General features: G+C 48.1%; 1 protein-coding gene across 4 annotated transcripts in view; it reads left to right on the forward strand.

Annotated features, from left to right (window-relative positions):
- Positions 1–9899, forward strand: part of FRMPD4 (FERM and PDZ domain containing 4) — a 274830-nt gene extending 264931 nt beyond the window's left edge. For 3 of the 4 annotated variants that reach the window (XM_029079950.2, XM_029079951.2, XM_029079952.2), the window contains 4 exons: positions 801–939; positions 2339–3391; positions 3730–5001; positions 8008–9899. In XM_029079950.2, the coding sequence (XP_028935783.1) occupies positions 801–939; positions 2339–3391; positions 3730–5001; positions 8008–9362 (3819 nt within the window). In that variant the 3' untranslated portion in view covers positions 9363–9899. Of the gene's footprint in view, positions 1–800; positions 940–2338; positions 3392–3729; positions 5002–8002 lie in introns of all 4 variants that reach the window. The other variant, XM_029079953.2, reaches the window with a different exon arrangement.
- The last annotated feature ends 7893 nt before the right edge of the window (positions 9900–17792 follow it).

Consider the following 17792-nt stretch of genomic DNA (forward strand, 5'->3'; position numbering starts at 1 on the left):
GTGTCTACCAACTCTGCTATATGGTAATCCCCCAAACAGTTAATAACGGTGCTCTGCACACAGTAAGTGCTCAATAAATGAATAAATAAATGCTCAATAAATCATTCACTTATGAAGGATTGATTCCAGTCCAGCGCTCTTTCCACTAGACCATGCTGTCTCCTAATATTGATATATCCAGGAACATTTAGCCCCAAACTTCTCATCTCAAATTCATTTTGGACTTTTTGGCTTCTTATGCACCCACACTTCTGAGGGAATTTGCATTTTACCAGCATTACTTCTTCCTGCCTCAGTCACTTTTCCACTCTTCTTCCAACTAACCCCCCAACCTCAGTGTCTCTAATAGTAGTTACCACTCTCATCCATAAGATGAACTTTCTCCAGATTTTCTTGCAGAGATGAAAAACATGGTAACTCGCTCCCCAACGTCGACTGATTCTTTAGCATAAGCTATTTGAGAGGAAAGCATCACATTTTAAATCGTGGAAGCTGATTTGGGCTTTGACAGGTTTCATAAAATAATAAATGTACTCTAATTTCAAATTCACATTGTAAGAAAGTATTTGAGATGATTCAGTATTTCCAAACTAACATGTCCCTTTCGTAATTTTTCTCTCTCAGGAACTGGCCTCTCCCAAACACTATTATAGCCAATTAATTCATTTCTCAAAAGTAGTCTTTTGAAAGAATTCCTTTCCTTTAGAAGTCATAAAGGTATAAATGTAGGCATTGACATTTTAATACGGTGGTTAATTAAAAGCGGATCGCCTATAACCAAGAAATCATTTTCTTTTCAGCCTATTACTCTGCTAATGGAATCATCAGATGCCATGAATCTTGCCTGCTTAACAGCTGGATACTATAGGCTACTGGTTGATTCAAGACGTTCCATATTTAACATGGCCAACAAGAAAAATGCTGGAAACAGAGAAACAGGTATCGACGCTCCTGAAACGGTGGAACGTTTACCCCCCTTCTCCTCGTCCCCAAAAAGAAAATTAGATTAAGGCTTCGTCCTACTGGAAAGAGGAAGTACTTAATTTCAGAATTCGGTGCATATCGCGTTGAGAAATGGGGTTATCCAAAGGATATTTCGATGATTTTTATAGTCTCCCAATCCCCTTTCTTATGGCATCAGAGACCCAAGGAATCCCTCCTATTTTACGTTTACAAACCCAATGTGTATCATCTCCCGTACTATGCCATGGTACAGCGGTGGTTATTGGATTCCAGGAAGCCTCATGTTGGAGATAGCTGCTTTAGGCTCTCCCGCCTTGGTGGTGCCTAAAGAAGGCGACTTGTACGTAGCTGCCGTTCTTGGCAGGGGAGGGAGGGGAGGTTCCTGAGCCACCCCGACCCCGGGGCTCCCTCCTCCGAATTCTGCCTGAGGCCGTTATTATGGTTTACTCAAGAGAAGCAGCGTGGCTCAGTGGAAAGAGCCCGGGCTTTGGGTTCAAATCCCAGCTCTGCCACTTGTCAGCTGTGTGACTTTGGGCAAGTCACTTAACTTTTCTGTGCCTCAGTTACCTCATCTGTAAAATGGGGATTAAGACTGGGAGCCCCACTTGGGACAACCCGATTCCCCTGTGTCTACCCCAGCGCTTAGAACAGTGCTCTGCACATAGTAAGCACTAAACAAATACCAACATTATTATTCTTTACTCAGAAAACTAGAGAGCCGCCACCTTGCCTTGCCTAAAGAATCTGGCTCAGGGACCTAATTTACACCACCACCAGGCTGGCAGACTCTTAGATGGCAATCATTTCTGGGGATCCAGAGTACTGTGTATTGATTAAGTCCTTGTGTTCACGCTTTAATGTTAGAACCCAAGAGATTGGCCTGTCCCCAGGTTCCTGGCCCTTCTTGAAGTGCCCAAGTGCTGTCCCTTACTGTCCCTTCATGGCTGTAGAAGTTCAGGCTTCAGTATAAATGGAAAGAGCTTGGGCCTGGGTTCTAATCCTGAGCTTGGGCCTAGCTCAGGTCTGCTGCGTGTCTCAGTTACCTCATCTGTAAAATGAGGATCGATACTGTGAGCCCCATGCGGGACAAGGACTGTGTGGTGTACCTGATTACCTTGTAACTACCTCAGTGCTTAGAGCAGTGTTTGGCACGTAATAACCGCTTAACAAATAGCACAGTTATTATTATGACTTTTCCTGTGAAGTATTTGGCTAGCCACATGATCAACTTCACGCCAGTGTCCCTGCATCATTTAAAATGACAGTTATTCAAGTTGGAGAATCTGTCCGATCAGTCACAAAAACCTCGGTCCTCTGTTTCGTGTCTCTAAGGAATTTCTCTCTCTGTCTCTCTTTCCTGTGACTCTCTCCCTAGGGTCCGAAAATAAAGAGAAGCATAACCTCCATGCCCCTGATTGGAACTGGGTTCCCAAAATGACTACCTTCTCTGCCGAAGGAGATAAAGAAACCCAAATAACGTTCATAGACACCACCCAGAAGGGCGCCGATACTGCAGATGGCACCCTGACCCCCAAAGACCACAGGCACGTGTTCTTGGAAAATCCACAGGGGCTTGAAGGTCAGTTGAGCGACCAGGACGATCCCACCTGTGGAGCCGAAAACCGAGGTGTAACTCAGCAGACGTTTCTGTCCCTCTCGGGGCTGGACACGAACAAGAAAGCACAGGATTCTCCCCGAGCAGCCAAGGTCTCCTTCATTTTTGGAGAACTCGCCTTGGACAGTATTAATCCGCAGCACCTTGGTTATGAACGATTACTGGATGAAAGTCCGGAAGGGTTGGAGAAACAGAGACTGCTCTATCTAAGCCATGCCAATGACATGAAAGATCTCGACTTGTCTCCCGATGCTGAGAGCATTCAGTTCGTGGCTAATTCGGTGTACGCCAACATCAGTGACGGGAAAAACTTCGGCGCCGCCGAAGGCATAGAAGAGCCTCTGCTGCACGATATCTGTTACGCGGAGAACACGGATGAGGTCGAGGATGAGGATGAAGTCAGCTGCGAGGAAGATATCGTGGTGGGAGAAATGAACCAGCCCACCATTCTCAACCTCTCGGGATCGAGTGACGACATCATTGACCTGACATCCCTGCCCCCTCCCGAAGGCGATGATAATGAAGATGACTTCCTGTTGCATTCCTTAAACATGGCCATTGCTGCTCCTCCGCCTGGCTTCAGAGACAGCTCAGATGAGGAAGACTCTCAGCACCAAGCAGCCCAGCGTCGGGAAGACCAAGAGCCTGCCGGCAGCCTGCAGAACAGTGACATCCCGGTGTCCCTCATCGATGCTGTCCCGACAGACCCGGAAGGGAAGTGTGAAAAGGAGCTGGACGATGCTGTAGTCTCTACTCTGCAGGCCCTGGAGGCTCTGGCTGCATCAGAGGAGCATCAGGCCAATGACAATTCAGGTTCTTTCACGATTGTTACATTTATTCATTGATAATTCACACCACCATTTCATCCCCGAGCCATTTACCATTGGACGTCCTCCCTTGTGTTGCGTTGCACCTCGTCTTCCGCATGACCCGTTTCATAGCACGCGCTGGAACCGCCCTTTTTTTTTTAAATGTTTGTGGCACTTTTTTTGTTTTGTTTCCGGAGCAACTGTGCAATAAACCGTGTCCTTTGAATGAAAGGCGAAAGACAAAAGAATGTATTTTTGTATGTGCCGAGTCCCGTTTTCTTACGTGTATCGAAGTGCCTCCGATGTATTTATTAATCGGCTCTTATTTCTTATGGCATACAGGTGTAGCTATCTTACGAGCTTATAGCCCCGAGTCCTCTTCCGATTCGGGCAATGAAACAAACTCTTCTGAAATGACTGAGAGTTCAGAGCTGGCCTCGGCCCAGAAACAGTCGGAAAATGCCACGCGCTTGTTCTTGACGACCAGCGAAGGGTACCACCCCCTCGTGGAGGAGCAGACGGAATTCCCCATCTCTAAAAACCATGCTGGGGGGCTGTCCCTGAAGGGCTCTCAGGCCCCGGCTCGTTGTCCGGGCGCAGAGCTGCAGTCCAAAGTTGTGCCTTCGAAGCAGATCCTTCACTCGGATAACATGGAGATGGAGCCAGAAACCATGGAGACCAAATCGGTCACAGACTACTTTAGCAAATTGCACATGGGGTCCGTGGTGTATTCTTGCACTAGCAAAAGGAAAAGCAAGCCAGCTGACGGGGATGGGAAAACAGCCTCCGACGGACGCGGGGCGGGGAAAAAACAGCAGGGAGCTAAAAAAGCCGAGGCGGAAGAGGAAGCCAAAGGTCAATTCGGGGCTCTGTCGGCAAGGGACGGCCAGCGGCGCCTGGGCGCTTTTAACCTGGAGAGAACTGCTTTTCGCCAGGACAGGCAGAGGTGGTACACCCCTGCCGAGGGCGGAGCTGGGGAGACGTCGGGTCCGGAGCCCGGCCCCGGAAAGGCCGTTCCCCGAATTCCGGGACTCGGGGCAATGGACGCTGAGTGTAAGGATGGAGGGGAGCCCGACGGAGACACCCACGGGGCCGCCGGCCTCGGCCAAGGCGACAGCTTCCTGCCCGACCTAACCTGCGTGTCTTCGGCCAAAGACCCGTCCCATCCGGAGGGTGCCGCTTCAGCAGCCGACGACCGCCCTCCCGAGCTTCCCGACGGCGAGCCGGGCGTGACCCGGCTCTGTGAGTACCACTTGGCCAAGCGCATGTCTTCCCTACAGAGCGAGGGCCATTTTTCTCTGCAGAGCTCCCAGTGCTCTTCGGTGGACGCGGGCTGCAGCACCGGAAGCAGCAGCAGCACATGCGCCACCCCGGTGGAGTCCCCTCTGTGCCCCTCGGACGCGAAGCGCATCATCTCCGAGGCGAAGGGCGCGAGCTACGTTCCCGCGGACGACAGAGCGGCCGGGGCGGCGTTTAAGGAGCTGCACCAGCAGGCCGACGCCATGTGCCACCGGGTCACGGTGCCCGTGGTGCACGCGGCCATCGGTGCCGAGCCCCTCTTCGGCACTTTGAGAGACGGATGTCATCGGATCCCCAAGATTAAGGAAACCACAGGTACGGCAACCGAGAAATGCTACGTCTGGGGCTGGCGCTTCTCTCCCGAGGCGGGGTGGGCGGCGGGGTTGCCAAGACCACCCGACGAGAAAGAGAACGTACCTTGGGATGGAAACCCGTGGCGAAACTCACGGGAAGATGAGAAACCTCAAATAAAAGATATGCTGTCGGCTCAAGTGTCAACCTTGGGGATCCCCAGACCTAATTCCCTTTATTTCAGTTGTATTTATTGAGCGCTTACTGGGTGCAGAGCAGTAATTCCCAGTAATCCCTTCGGGCAAGCTCATTGGTGGATTTGGGAAGAGGTTTCTAGTTCCTGTCTCTACTGTCCCTTCCTTCTTCCTTTCCACAGACCAAACCGCACTGACTGCCCTGCCCAGATCCACTCACCTCTATAGCATCTGGGAGACTCACCAGCGGATAGAGCATGGGCTTGGCAGTCAGGAGGTCATGGGTTCTAATCCTGGCGCTGCTACTTGTCTGCTGTGTGACCTTGGGCAAGTCACTTCACTTCTCTGGGCCTCAATTGACTCATCTGTAAAAAATGGGGATTGAGACTGTGAGCCCCACGTGGGACACAGTCCCTGTCCAGCCCTCTTTGCTTGTATCCACCCCAGTGCTTAATACAGTGCCTGGCACATAGCAAGTGCTTAACAAATACCATTATTATTATCATTACAATAATTATTATTTCCAAATACACCAACACCTCTTTTTTTGTCCTTCCTATTCATTTGTGGCCTCCTGCCCCTCTTCCTCCTCAGATGCCTCGTTCACCTTCTCTACCTTCCCCTCCACCTCTTCCTTCGTCTCCTCCTTCTCCTCCCGTACTCTTCCTTCTCATTTCTGCCTTCTCCTCTCCATCCTCCCTGTCTCTGCTCCCTCCTCCCTCAATCCTTCCTCCTCCTCCTGCCTCGCCTTCCTCCTCTACCATCTTCTCTTCCACCCTACTCTTCCTCCTCCTTCCTGCTTTGTCCTCTCCTTCTTCCTCCTCTCCTCCTTCCTCCTTTTTTTTCCTAAATGACTTTCTTCTCTTTCACTTCTTTTTCTGCCTCCACCTTCTCTTTCTGGGGAAGGAATGCCCAGGTTCTTTTCCGAAGTGGCCCACATAGAAATCGATATAGGTTCATGTCACATTAATTTTTATTAATAATTTTGGTGTGGACTCTGATAACTGTTCAAAAATATGGACTTTTTTAGCACTAGTTAAAAAGTTAAAAAAAAAATCGAATCAACTTTATCAAATTATGGGGCTTGTTAAGCGTGGCTCAAAGTGCACAGGCTTGGGTGTCAGAGGTCAAGTGCTGTAATCCTGGCTCCGCCACTTGTCAGCTGTGTAACTTCGGGCAAGTCACTTACCTTCTCTGTGCCTCGGTTACCTCATCTGTAAAATGGGGATTAAGACTGTGGGGATTAAGACGTGGGACAGGGACTGTGTCCAATCCAATTTGCTTTCCCCACCCAGTGCTTCGTACAGTGCCTACGCATAGTAAGTGCTTAACAAATACCACAGTTGTGGATCTCCAGGAAGGGCAAATCCAACCTCCTTTGTGAACCTATTCCTGTGTTTAACAAACTCTCAGGGTCTGGAAGGCCTTATTGCTAGTCAAAATTTCCAGGACTACAGACTAATCCTTTTGCAGAAATCATTTTCTCTTGATTTATGCTTGTGGAATATATCACGAGTTTTGGTCCAGCTTCCTTAGAGGGAAATTTCAACTTACTTTGTCCATAAGCGAATAAAAGTGTGTGGCCTGAAGGTGACCTTTAATCTAGAAGGCTATAAACAGTGGTTCCTTCTGGTGTTTTTCTCCATAATGCAGTGCTTTCGCAAGTCCCCTCAAGTAAAGGGATCTTACTTTCTCAGCACAAACCCCTCCTTTCATGGCTTGCCAGGTGGAAGTTTTGTGACAGTGGAATGCGGGAAATCTTATGATTTGATTCTCCAAGCCAGTGGTTTAATTTGAACACGTACTCTAGAGTAAAGTCGTAATTCCATCGTCAGCTCAACATAGTAGCACCCCATTGCCCCCATCCCCTCAAACCTCTGTGACACCACCTATAGGAGACCAGTACCGACTCTGAATAGAATTCTTTGAATTGAGTCACTGGCAACGCTCCACCCGGAAAACTGTGTCAAGCATAAGGCTGAAAAGATTTCTTAGGGGGTAAAGCCTTTCTTTAGTGAGTGGCACAGCATAAATAGAGAAGCAGCGTGGCTTAGTGGAAAGAGCATGGGCTTGGGAGTCAGAGGTAGTGGGTTCTAATCCCCACTCCGCCACTTGTCTGCTGTGTCACCTTGGGCAAGTCGCTTAACTTCTCTGTGCCTCGGTTACCTCATCTGTAAAAATGGGGATAAAAAAATGTGAGCCCCACGTGGGACAATCTGACTACCCTGTATCTACCACAGCGCTTAGAACAGTGCTGTGCACATAGTGAGCGCTTAACAAATACCATAATTATTAATTCCTGAAAATACCCCTATCTGATTCTAGCATTCCGTCTTATTGCTTCGTCCCTGGTCCCAGTTATGAGTGAGTCCATTTAACTGGAATGATGGGTTTCGAAAATCCCCTTCTTTATCAAAAGGTCAAAGCTGTCACCCAAACGTATAGCCATTTCCCCCGGACGCTCGCCTTAGAGAAAAGCACGGCGCAGTGGATGAAGCATGGGCCTGGAAGTCAGAAGGTCAGGGGTTCCAATCCCGGCTCCCCCGCTTGTCTGCTGCGTGACCTTGGGCAAGTCGCTTCACTTCTCTGGGCCTCGGTTACCTCATCCGTAAAATGGGGATTGAGACTGTGAGTCCCACAAAGGACCGTGTCCAACCCCATTTGCTTCTCTCCACCCCAGCGTTTAGTACAGTGCCTGGCACATAGCAAGCGCTTAACAAATAACATCATTATTGTTGTTATTATTAGCTCTACGGTTGCTACCTGGTTGAGTGTAAAAATAGTGTCAGGGAGATGCTTAATGATTCTCTCTGTCTTTCTACTACCCCTAGTGTAGCTTTCACAGAGCCTGGGAAAGGAAGACGAGGAGGCATGCCTTCGGCTTTTTCTCAACATCCAAAAGCTGATTCCATTATGCTGTCATCCAACATTCACTCCGAATCCAAGGTGCCAAGTCAAAACCACGATTCTAAAGATTTTCCCACAGTGAAGCAGGCTTGTGGAGCAGCGGTGAGCTTCCAGCCACGCGACGTGAGGGGAGGAAGCTTCAGGGTGCCGCCCAGCAGAAGCCTACTGAGGCGCAGCAGCAGCGTCATTACGGGATCTCCGGGCTTTGAAATGTTCCTCGAGCGACGGAAGCGGATGGCTCACTCGAAGGGCCCGGACATCCCGGAGGCAGACGGGTCCAAGTCAGAAAAAAGGGCCGAGCTCCCGCTGGGCCAGAAGTTGACCAAAAGTCACTCACAGAGTTCTCTGAACTTGAGCTTGGGAGGTAAAGATAACAGCAAGTCCTCAGTGGGGTGGGCCCAGAAGGTCCTGAAGCCGTACAGAACGCTGCCCCCGCGGAGGCCGGAGGCCGGAGGTTGGGGGTGCCGCGGCCCGTTCAGCTACTGCTTCCTGAGCAGAGGGAGGGAGGTGGACGAGGACGACGAGGACGACGAGGACGACGGCGGAGGCGGCCGCCAGCTCGCCTGCCTCTACCGACCGCAAATATCTAACGAGGCGTCGGGACCCGCCCGTCCGTCCCCGTCCCCGGAGATGGAGAGGACCGTCGCCGTGTCCGCCGGGGAGCCCTGTCACCTCAGCCCCGGTGGGGGCGGCGGGCCGGGAGACCCCGGGGAGTGGGCCGACGGGAGCCTCGGCTGTCTGGCTTTCGACGCCCGGATCGCGAGGATCAACGTGCTGAAGGCGAACACGTACACGATGCCCGACGGGTTCCTCGCCGCCCAGAACGACGCCAACGAGCTCCTCTGCCTGGTCCGCGGCAGCGTCGGGGAGGGAGGAGAGGCGCGTCCCGAAGCCTACGACATCCTCGACCTGTCCCGGTACAAACAGCTGTTATCTGTGGAGTCGAGGCAGTTGGGAAGTGCCTGCAGGCAGCTGGCCATGGCTGAGAAGAGCCCCGAGGAAATGCTTTTAGCTATGACTTCCAGCTTTCAAGTCCTCTGCTGCTTAACAGAAGCCTGCATGCGATTAGTTAAAGTCGTGAACTCGAAAACACAGCAGCAGGAAATTGTAGCCAAGATCAAGGAGGTGGTGATAAACTACATCTGCCTTCTGAAAGCTGCCCAGGCAGCAATAGGCCAGAACAACGGTGACCCTAGCGTTAAACTCTTAGCTCGACATTCAACCACCATGGCTGCTATTGTAAGCACACTAACACGGTCTCTTAAGATGCTTTTAAATAAATAAAGTCTGAAAGTCACTTCATAACCTACCTTTGCAAAGCCATACATAAACGTTTATTTACCGTATGTGTAGGATGAACAAATGTAACAAACCCCACTCTCTGTATATTGTTATTTTATATAAAAGAACAAGGATTTAAAAAAAAAGTTGCATTAGCTGACAATTGACAAAGTTGATCAGATGAATTCTGTTTTTATATATATGTACACATATATATAAGAAGTATACCAGAAGGTCATGACGGTCGGCTATTTTTCATATAGTCTAATCTACAGTTATATTTGTTGACCTTTTAAATACCACAGTCAGAGAAATAATAAATACATCCTGCCTCTCCTCCCTCCAGGTTTATACGTGGAGGACCACCCCATTCGGTGTAGAAATAAGAAAATGACATCATAATGTACATAAAACAGTATTTAATGTTTTAAAATTATAATTTTTAAGCATTGGAAAGAGCAAAAAGATGTTTAAAATCCAAGAGGCTATTATAAATTACTAGAGAATATATATATAATAAATTGACTTTTGTTCATATTGCCCGGTTACTCGCTGCTTATTTTCTAGACCCCCCAGAGTCGTGAAAACCCAGGCTTGGTTGCTAACTGCGGTGCTTTCAGAGAGCAGGCTACAGCTGAACAGCAAATCAGCATCTCCGGCACAGTGGAGCGAAGGGTCTGAGAGCAGGAGCTACGGGTAATTTCTAGAAAGACAATCCCAGGGAATAAAAGGTTGGTTTCTGCTCTGAAGACAGGAGGTTTTTCCTCAGTATTCCCAGCTTCTTTTGCAAAGATGAGCCCAGAGAGAATCTTGCGAAAGCTGTGGTCTTTATCCAGATTTACCCCAAATAATTTATCGTCTGGGGTTTCAAATGGTCCCCGATTGAATCAAATGAACGAGATCCAAAACCGGAGGAGAAATTGATTGACTTGGTATGGCCAAAAAATCTGTTTCATATACAGAAATCGAAATATAAGATCGGACCCTCCTTTTGTCCACTCCGATGGGCTGCTTGAGCTGTCTCTTACTTTGAGGAACGCTTCAGAGAATTTTATGCTGCACGTGAGCTGAACCCTATTAAAAACTGCTCTAAGTAAATCCTGTCCAACAAACTCGCCTAGGCCCAGAGGCCCATCCGTTAATACATCTCTGTTAAACCCAAAGCCCAGCCTACCCTCTATGGTGAATACAGAAAATGATTAAAATATAATTGACTTGGCTTTCAAATTTCCTCCCTCCAGTTGGTCTGGATTTTCCCAGGCGTAAGGTATTCCTTGGAAGTACAAGCAGTCTTCGGACTTAGGACCCGACTGGTTCCTGAAAAACTGCATCGAGTCAAAAAGTTGTAAGTCAGAACCAATTTTCCCGTAAGGACAGCATTACGAATGGGTGATCGGTTCCTGAACCAAGTTCAGATACCCAGTTTTGGCACGGGGACAATGTTGTGAATGGGAAACTCGGGCCCGAACCAAGGTTAGATAACCCAATTTTTTACCAGAATTGTGTACTCAATTATAGAAGGGTAATATAATTAAATTTAATCAGTCATTCTATAGTATCTGTTAAACTATAACCTGTGCAGAACACTATACTAAGTGCTTGGGAGAGTACAGTAGTGTTAATAGGCATAATCCCTGCCCTCAAGGAGCTAACAGCCAACAGGGGAAACAAAGACTAAATTCAAACACAAATCGGGGGGGAGGAAACTGTGTTTAAAATTATCAACAGGAGTCCAACCGGGCAGTGGTTAATTAAGTAGCCACGTGCTCAGGGCACGTGGAAGGCAGAGGGCTCAGTAGAGGGGGGAATAGGGTGAGGACACAAAAGATGAATTAGGGAAGGCCTCCTGGAGGAGATGTGCTTTCAGAAGGGCTTTGAAGGTGGAGAGAGCGGTCATCTGCCGGGGGTGAAGGAGGAAATTTCCAGGCAGGCAGGAGGATGTGAGCAAGAGATTGGTGGTGGGAGAAGAGGAGAAAGGGGTCCCACGAGTAGGAATAGAGAATACATTCATGCATTTATATTGTCAGAGAGGCTCCACGATAGGGTAGCCGGCTCTGACCGCACCGGAAGTGAGATGGACCCGTCGACCGTCCCTGGGATCGCCGCCCGGTGACCAGGTAACACCCTCTTCCCTTGAATCCAACTCCAACTTCTCTCACTTTGCCCTCCCAGCCCTTTTTAAATTTCCCATTATGGCTTCCAAAATTGTTTCTTCAGTACCTTGTGGCTCCCCTGGGCCCCTTGTCGATTTATTGCCTGCTTCCCTGGAGCTCATGCCACAAAAGGGGCTAATGTTGGAAAGTTGAAACCAATGTGTCGGAGAGTGAAAATGAGAACCACTAATGCTGTTCGCCTTCACTCGGAACATCTAAGTCCGCGCCCTCTAAACCGGGCTCGTTACTGTTGCAGTGTTTTTTTCAGGCCCCTAGAATAGGTAATATAGAAAATCACCATCGGTACACTCTTCCGTGAACTCAATTCCTGCCGTGGCTAAAGGTGACTAAGATGACTGCCAGGGAAGAATATCCAGCTCCCTGGGGTCAGCAGTGTTCCTTCAGCATCATTGCTGCATTTGGGCAAAACATTTCTTGAAGTGTGACAGGTTTTGAAATCAGAAACGATAGCTCTGGTCCTACAACCACATATTCAGATGGTAAATGGGATTTTGAAATAGAGACTAAAAGTAACCGTTGTTGTCTAGCATAACAAGGAAACCCTCGGGCCACAGCAAGGTCCCGAAACGATGCACTCCTCAAGTATTAGACATCGGCCTGGCCCGCCAGCAGAGACGAGAGCCAGGTGTGGCCAGCCGTGTTGATGTTCAGGGAGGTGCCCGGGCAGTCTGTCTCCCTGGAGGAGCAGTCCTGGGCAGCAGAATTGCATCAGGCACCTCCCTGCCTCAGTAGTACATTGTTTTCTCGGCTCGTCTCTACCCAGCAGGGCCAGACGGGCTGACAGTCTCGAGAAACTCTCCCGCCTCTTGCCGTGTGAAAGGGGAGGGGGAGCGTGGGAGAGCAGGGCTTTTTGGTTACTTTTATTGGGAGGGTTTTTTTGGTATTTGTTAAGCGCTTCCTCTCTGTCAGATACTGTACTAAGCACTGGTGTAGATAGAAAATAATTAGGGTGGACACAGTCCCCTGTCCCACACAAGGCTCACAGTCTAATTATGAGGGTGAATGGGTACTTAATCCCCATAATACAAATGAGGAAACCGAGGCAAGTGCCCAGGGTCACACAGCAGGCAAGTGGCAGAGCCAGGGCTAAAACCTAGGGGCTCTGACTCCCAGACTTCTCCCACTGGGCCACATTGCTTCTCCTTTTACCAGTATACCGCCCTAGCAATAAAAAGTCACACAGACAGTGCATTAGCATCAACCATTTCATATTGTCATAGACCCTTGCCCCCAAAACATTATCTTAAGCCTAAGAGAAATCATCTGCTGAAAGAGCAGTACTTACAATCAAGATTGAATTTTTGACCCGCAGCAATAGCACAGGACTTCATTCCTGCAATTTGTTTTTCATGGCTAACTTGAGAGAGTGAGACTCTGTCAGCTACTTTGGGATTTTGATTCACTTCCTAATACAAGTTCTGAAAATCATCCAGCCTCACCTCGAAACACTCTGAACGTCATTCCGCTCGGTGCCATTTTGGATTGCGCTGCGCCGGCAGATCCCCCAGCTTGAAGACGTCCATTCTCTGCGTCTTTTTTCGCCGTGGCTCTAGCTATGTTTACCGAGTTTATTCCTCACCTCCACTAAATGTTAGAGCTCTTTGCTGGGACTGGATTGGCTAGATAGCATGTATGGTTGATGCTCAGAATTTGAGGATGTTATTTGTGTTTATCACTAACCTGACTCTCTTTTCTGTTTTGAACTAAGTTGTTTTGAATGGTCTTTTGTGCCCGGCTGCAGGACGGCCTAAAGATACCTTACCTGACCTGCCCCCACCCCTGAATCTACCTTCCATCGCTCCTTTCCTCTCTCGCTCTTTCAGAAACACGTGACAGCCTAATGCGTATCTTGAAACTGTGGCCCTAGATATGAGAGGGGAAGTATCTTGACACACAGGAGTGACCCCTTTCATAGGAGATAAGTGTCGGGTTATTCATTCAGTCAGTCATTCAATCGTATTTATAGAGAGCTTACTGTGTGCAGAGCACCGTACTATCTTGGGTTATCTTTCATTTATCCAGTTAACCGTAATATTAAGCAAAATCCACTAAGCTGTGTCAGAGAGAATGATATTTTATTTGAGTATCCGGGAATCTCAGGCTCGATTCTCAAACAGAATACTTATATCTCGGGCCCGGCAAGGGGATTCTGCGTAATAAAACAGTTCACTGAATAAAAAAGGTCCATCGAGGGTAGCATACACCCCAAAGTTAAAAATCTTTAGCACGTGCGTGTGCACTTGTTCTATATCGACTGGCCTGCATGTGCACACTGGATCATTTCAGACTCCAGTAGGATTGTGTCCAACCCAATTTGCTTGTATCCACCCCAGCGCTTAATGCAGTGGCTGGCAGATAGTAAGCGCTTAACAAATACCATAATTATTATTTGACCACCAGTGACTGGAACTGAGGTAATAATAATAATAATAATGTTGGTATTTGTTAAGCGCTTACTATGTGCCAAGCACTGTTCTAAGCACTGGGGTAGACACAGGGGAATCAGGTTGGCCCACGTGGGGCTCACAGTCTTAATCCCCATTTTACAGATGAGGTAACTGAGGCTCAGAGAAGTTAAGTGACTTGCCCACAGTCACACAGCTGACAAGTGGCTGAGCTGGGATTCGAACCCATGACCTCTGACTCCAAAGCCCGTGCTCTTTCCACTGAGCCACGCTGCTTCCCTATTCCCGCTACTTTTAGCATTTTGACCCTCCGGTTGACAAATGTCTTTTGCGCTCTGGTTGGACTGATCCTGCAATTTCACAACGAGGTAGGAGCTTGGGAGGGATGTCTCTGTTACCGATTTGCACATTCCAAGCGCTTAGTACAGTGCTCTGCACATAGTAAGCACTCAATAAATACTATTGATCGAATGAACTGTGTATCACACTGGGGCTGGAAGGGAAACCAGGCCTGCTCAGCCTGAATGCTGATGAGAGCTAGTCCCTACCCAAAGCCCCCTGCTTTCCCTCATCAACCACCTGAGGGTAACTTTTAAGCTTCTCTGGCTCAGCCACCTACCTCCAGTCATAGCCTCCAAAGGACGCAGCGGACTCTGTTGTTCTCTTCTTGGGCGTGTTTATCATTCCTTTAGCTCTAATGGACCATTGTGTCCACTAGTCCACTAGTCCACTAGTCTGAGAAGCCTCCATGCCCGATTCCCTTTTGCCATCTAATTTCACTTCTGTTGTCCTTCCAGAAGGCAATACTGGAAAGCTTGGAGAATCCAATTTCTGTCCATGGACTCTTCTACCCACTTGGCCCCTATAGCACATCCTCTGCCCAACTTACTGTGCCTTTGGTAGAGGCAGGAAAGCCAACGTGCTCCGATGGAGGCTGTTAGAACCGAAGAGCCGCTAGATGCTGAAGTTCAGTGTACGTTTTCTTTCTCAGAACTTCGGTCAGAAGCCGCAGCAGTGAATTGCGTTACGAACTGTGATCTAGGCATCTCAGCCGCCCACTCGACTGTGAAATGTTCCTGCGGTGACCTGCTGAGTGGTCTTAGGGGTCAGTGACTCTAATTATGGTGATGTATTGACTTGGAAGGCTTATATTTGGTCCATCTGCATCAGTTGCCTTGTCAACTTGGCATTTTATAGCAATTGGATCATTCCATTGCACTCTTTCTGGAGTGAAATTACAAGTTTTGGAACAAAATCTGACAAGTAGCCCAAACGGTCGATGACTTGCTAGTAATTCTAACTCTTCTCTATTTGGAGTTGCCAAGACCAGGGTATCACGGTTTCTATTCAGGTATGTGATGGAGGTGTCATGCGAGAGTATGTTTTCCTGGGGGACAAAGGGAGGAAGAATGCCATGTTTTGTTTCCCCTCTGCCAACCCATCAGGGGACATGAAGCTGGGAGCCTTCTGAGAAGCAGCGTGGCTTAGTAGAAAGAGCACGGGCTTGGGAGTCAGAAGTCGTGAGTTCTAATACCGGCTCTGCCACTTGTCAGCTGTGTGACTTTGGGCAACTCACTTAATTTCTCTGTGCCTCTGTTACCTCATCTGTAAAATGGGGTTAAGACTGTGACCCTCCCATGGGACAGCCTGATTACCCTATATTCTTATTTACCTGTAACCCCAAATCCACCCCCAGGATAGTCAAAAACTCCTTGTAGGGAAGCACCTTGAAACTGATGCCATTCTCTTTGAAATAGAATCTAAATAGAATACGAAGTAGAATTGGCAAGAAAGTCTGAGACTAGAAAGCTGCCTAAAGCACTATGGAGGCAAAGTTGGGCTACGGTTTAATGTGCAAGATGACTCCCCAGGGGAGAACGCTAGACTCATTGCTGAGCAATAAATTAAAACTTTTCATTTCCAAATTTAATAATGTACAGTATTAGCACTTAAGTAAATATGTTTACTGCTGCTTTTAAAGGCATTCTTTAGGAAAGAGGATTTTCCTACCAAACTCCCTTTTTAAATTAAAAATGTGCCATCAGTAACAACTAGTAATAACTTTTCCCTTGCCATAAAGCTTTCACTGGTTATTTTAAAGTTTTTAAAGGATATGACATTTCTCGTTCACGACCCGATGACTGGTTAATTGAATACTAAAATCATACTTCTCAAGACCCATCTGGGGGATTAATTGAATTTCAGGAGCCACCCGAGCGTTTCCTGAGAACCCCTTCCAGCCGACCTTTTCAAAAGCAGCAATTGCACATTCCTGGAATATGCAAAAGTTATCTAATTCGTTTCCTCCTGAGAGAGACATTTCTAGCAGGATCTCTGAAAAGCTGTGCTCCTGATCCTTAATCCAATGGGTCCCCTACTCTGGCTGCTGTTTTTCCAGAACCCCAGGAAGAGCAGGAGTGGTAGTAATGATATGAATTGAGATCTCACCGGGTGCAGGATACTGGAGTAAGTGCTTGAGAACGTTCCAAAGAAAGAAGTGATCAGGTTCCCTGGGCCGAAGGAGCTTACTCGGCCAGTACTTAGCAAGTACAGTGCTCTTCCCACAGTAAGCACTCGATGAATCGATTACACCCTTAACGAGCCTCCAAAGGGCCTGTTCTTTCCCCCAACTCCTGGCAGTTCCTCAGGTTCCAGGCTGCTTTAACCCAGCCGCAGGGAGGCAGGGTTGGAAGGTAGGAAGCGATGCCCAGGGCACTTGGGAGCCAGAAACTGCCACCTGGGGAGCAAGAGCACCCTTCCTATGCCAGCTTCACGGGAATATACTCTGCTTTAAGGACTGCAGAATTATTTCCTTGGAAGAAGTCGATAAAGGGAGGAGAAAGGATAGAAGAGAGATGTGATCTCAGACTCGCAGACTGACTGTAGAGTAGGACGTTTGGGGAGGTGTTGCTTCTATTTTCCCGGCACAGACTAAATGAAAATCCAATTTTATGGGCTAGAAAATGATTATGGCTTCAGACTAGAGCTATTTTTTTCCACAACTAGAGCTCTTTTTGGCTTAACAGAAACACATTGCTTTCTTATTCCATTTTTCTCTCTTAATGAAGGGTGGGAGGCGTAAGACTCCTTCCATAAAAAAGTACTTAAATTAGGGTAATCATCACCAACCAAAGGACCATGTTGAGATAGCCTCTGTCCCGTACTAACCGAGAGAAAGGACTAAGCTCATGAAGAGGAGTTAGCCTGACATGCGTTGTGGAGGATGAGTGGGTGAGGAGACGCCGAAGAAAATAGAAGGCAATTGGAAAGAATTCCTATCAAATGCACCCCAGTTAGCACCCCATCACATACCTGACAGAGCCCAGGTCTGTTAGTATCAGATGGTTTTGTAATGTCCGGAACACAGGGTGGAGGGCTGGGTACAGCTCTTAATATTTTTAAGAGCTCCATCACTTGTCTGCTGCATGGCCTTGGGCAAGTCACTTCACTTCTCTGGGCCTCAGTTACCTCATCTGTAAAATGGGGATGGAGACTGTGAGCCCCATATGGGAAAAGGACTGCGTCCAACACGATTTGCTTGTATCCACCCCGGCGCTTAGTAAAGTGCCTGGCACACAGTAAGTGCTTAACAGATAGCACAATTATTAACAAATACTCTCCTTATTATCATTATTATTATTGATATTACACATCAGGGGTGCATTATAGTGGAAGTAGTAATACTAGCATTTGAGTGCCTACTCAGTGTAACACACTATTGAGCAGTTGGGAAAGTATACCACATTATGAGAAGCAGCGTGGCTCAGTGGAAAGAGCACGGGCTTTGGAGTCAGAGGTCATGGGTTCGAATCCCAGCTCGGCCACTTGTCAGCTGTGTGACTTTGGGCAAGTCA

This window comes from Ornithorhynchus anatinus, chromosome 15, assembly GCF_004115215.2.
Source record: "Ornithorhynchus anatinus isolate Pmale09 chromosome 15, mOrnAna1.pri.v4, whole genome shotgun sequence".
Taxonomy (NCBI): domain Eukaryota; kingdom Metazoa; phylum Chordata; class Mammalia; order Monotremata; family Ornithorhynchidae; genus Ornithorhynchus; species Ornithorhynchus anatinus.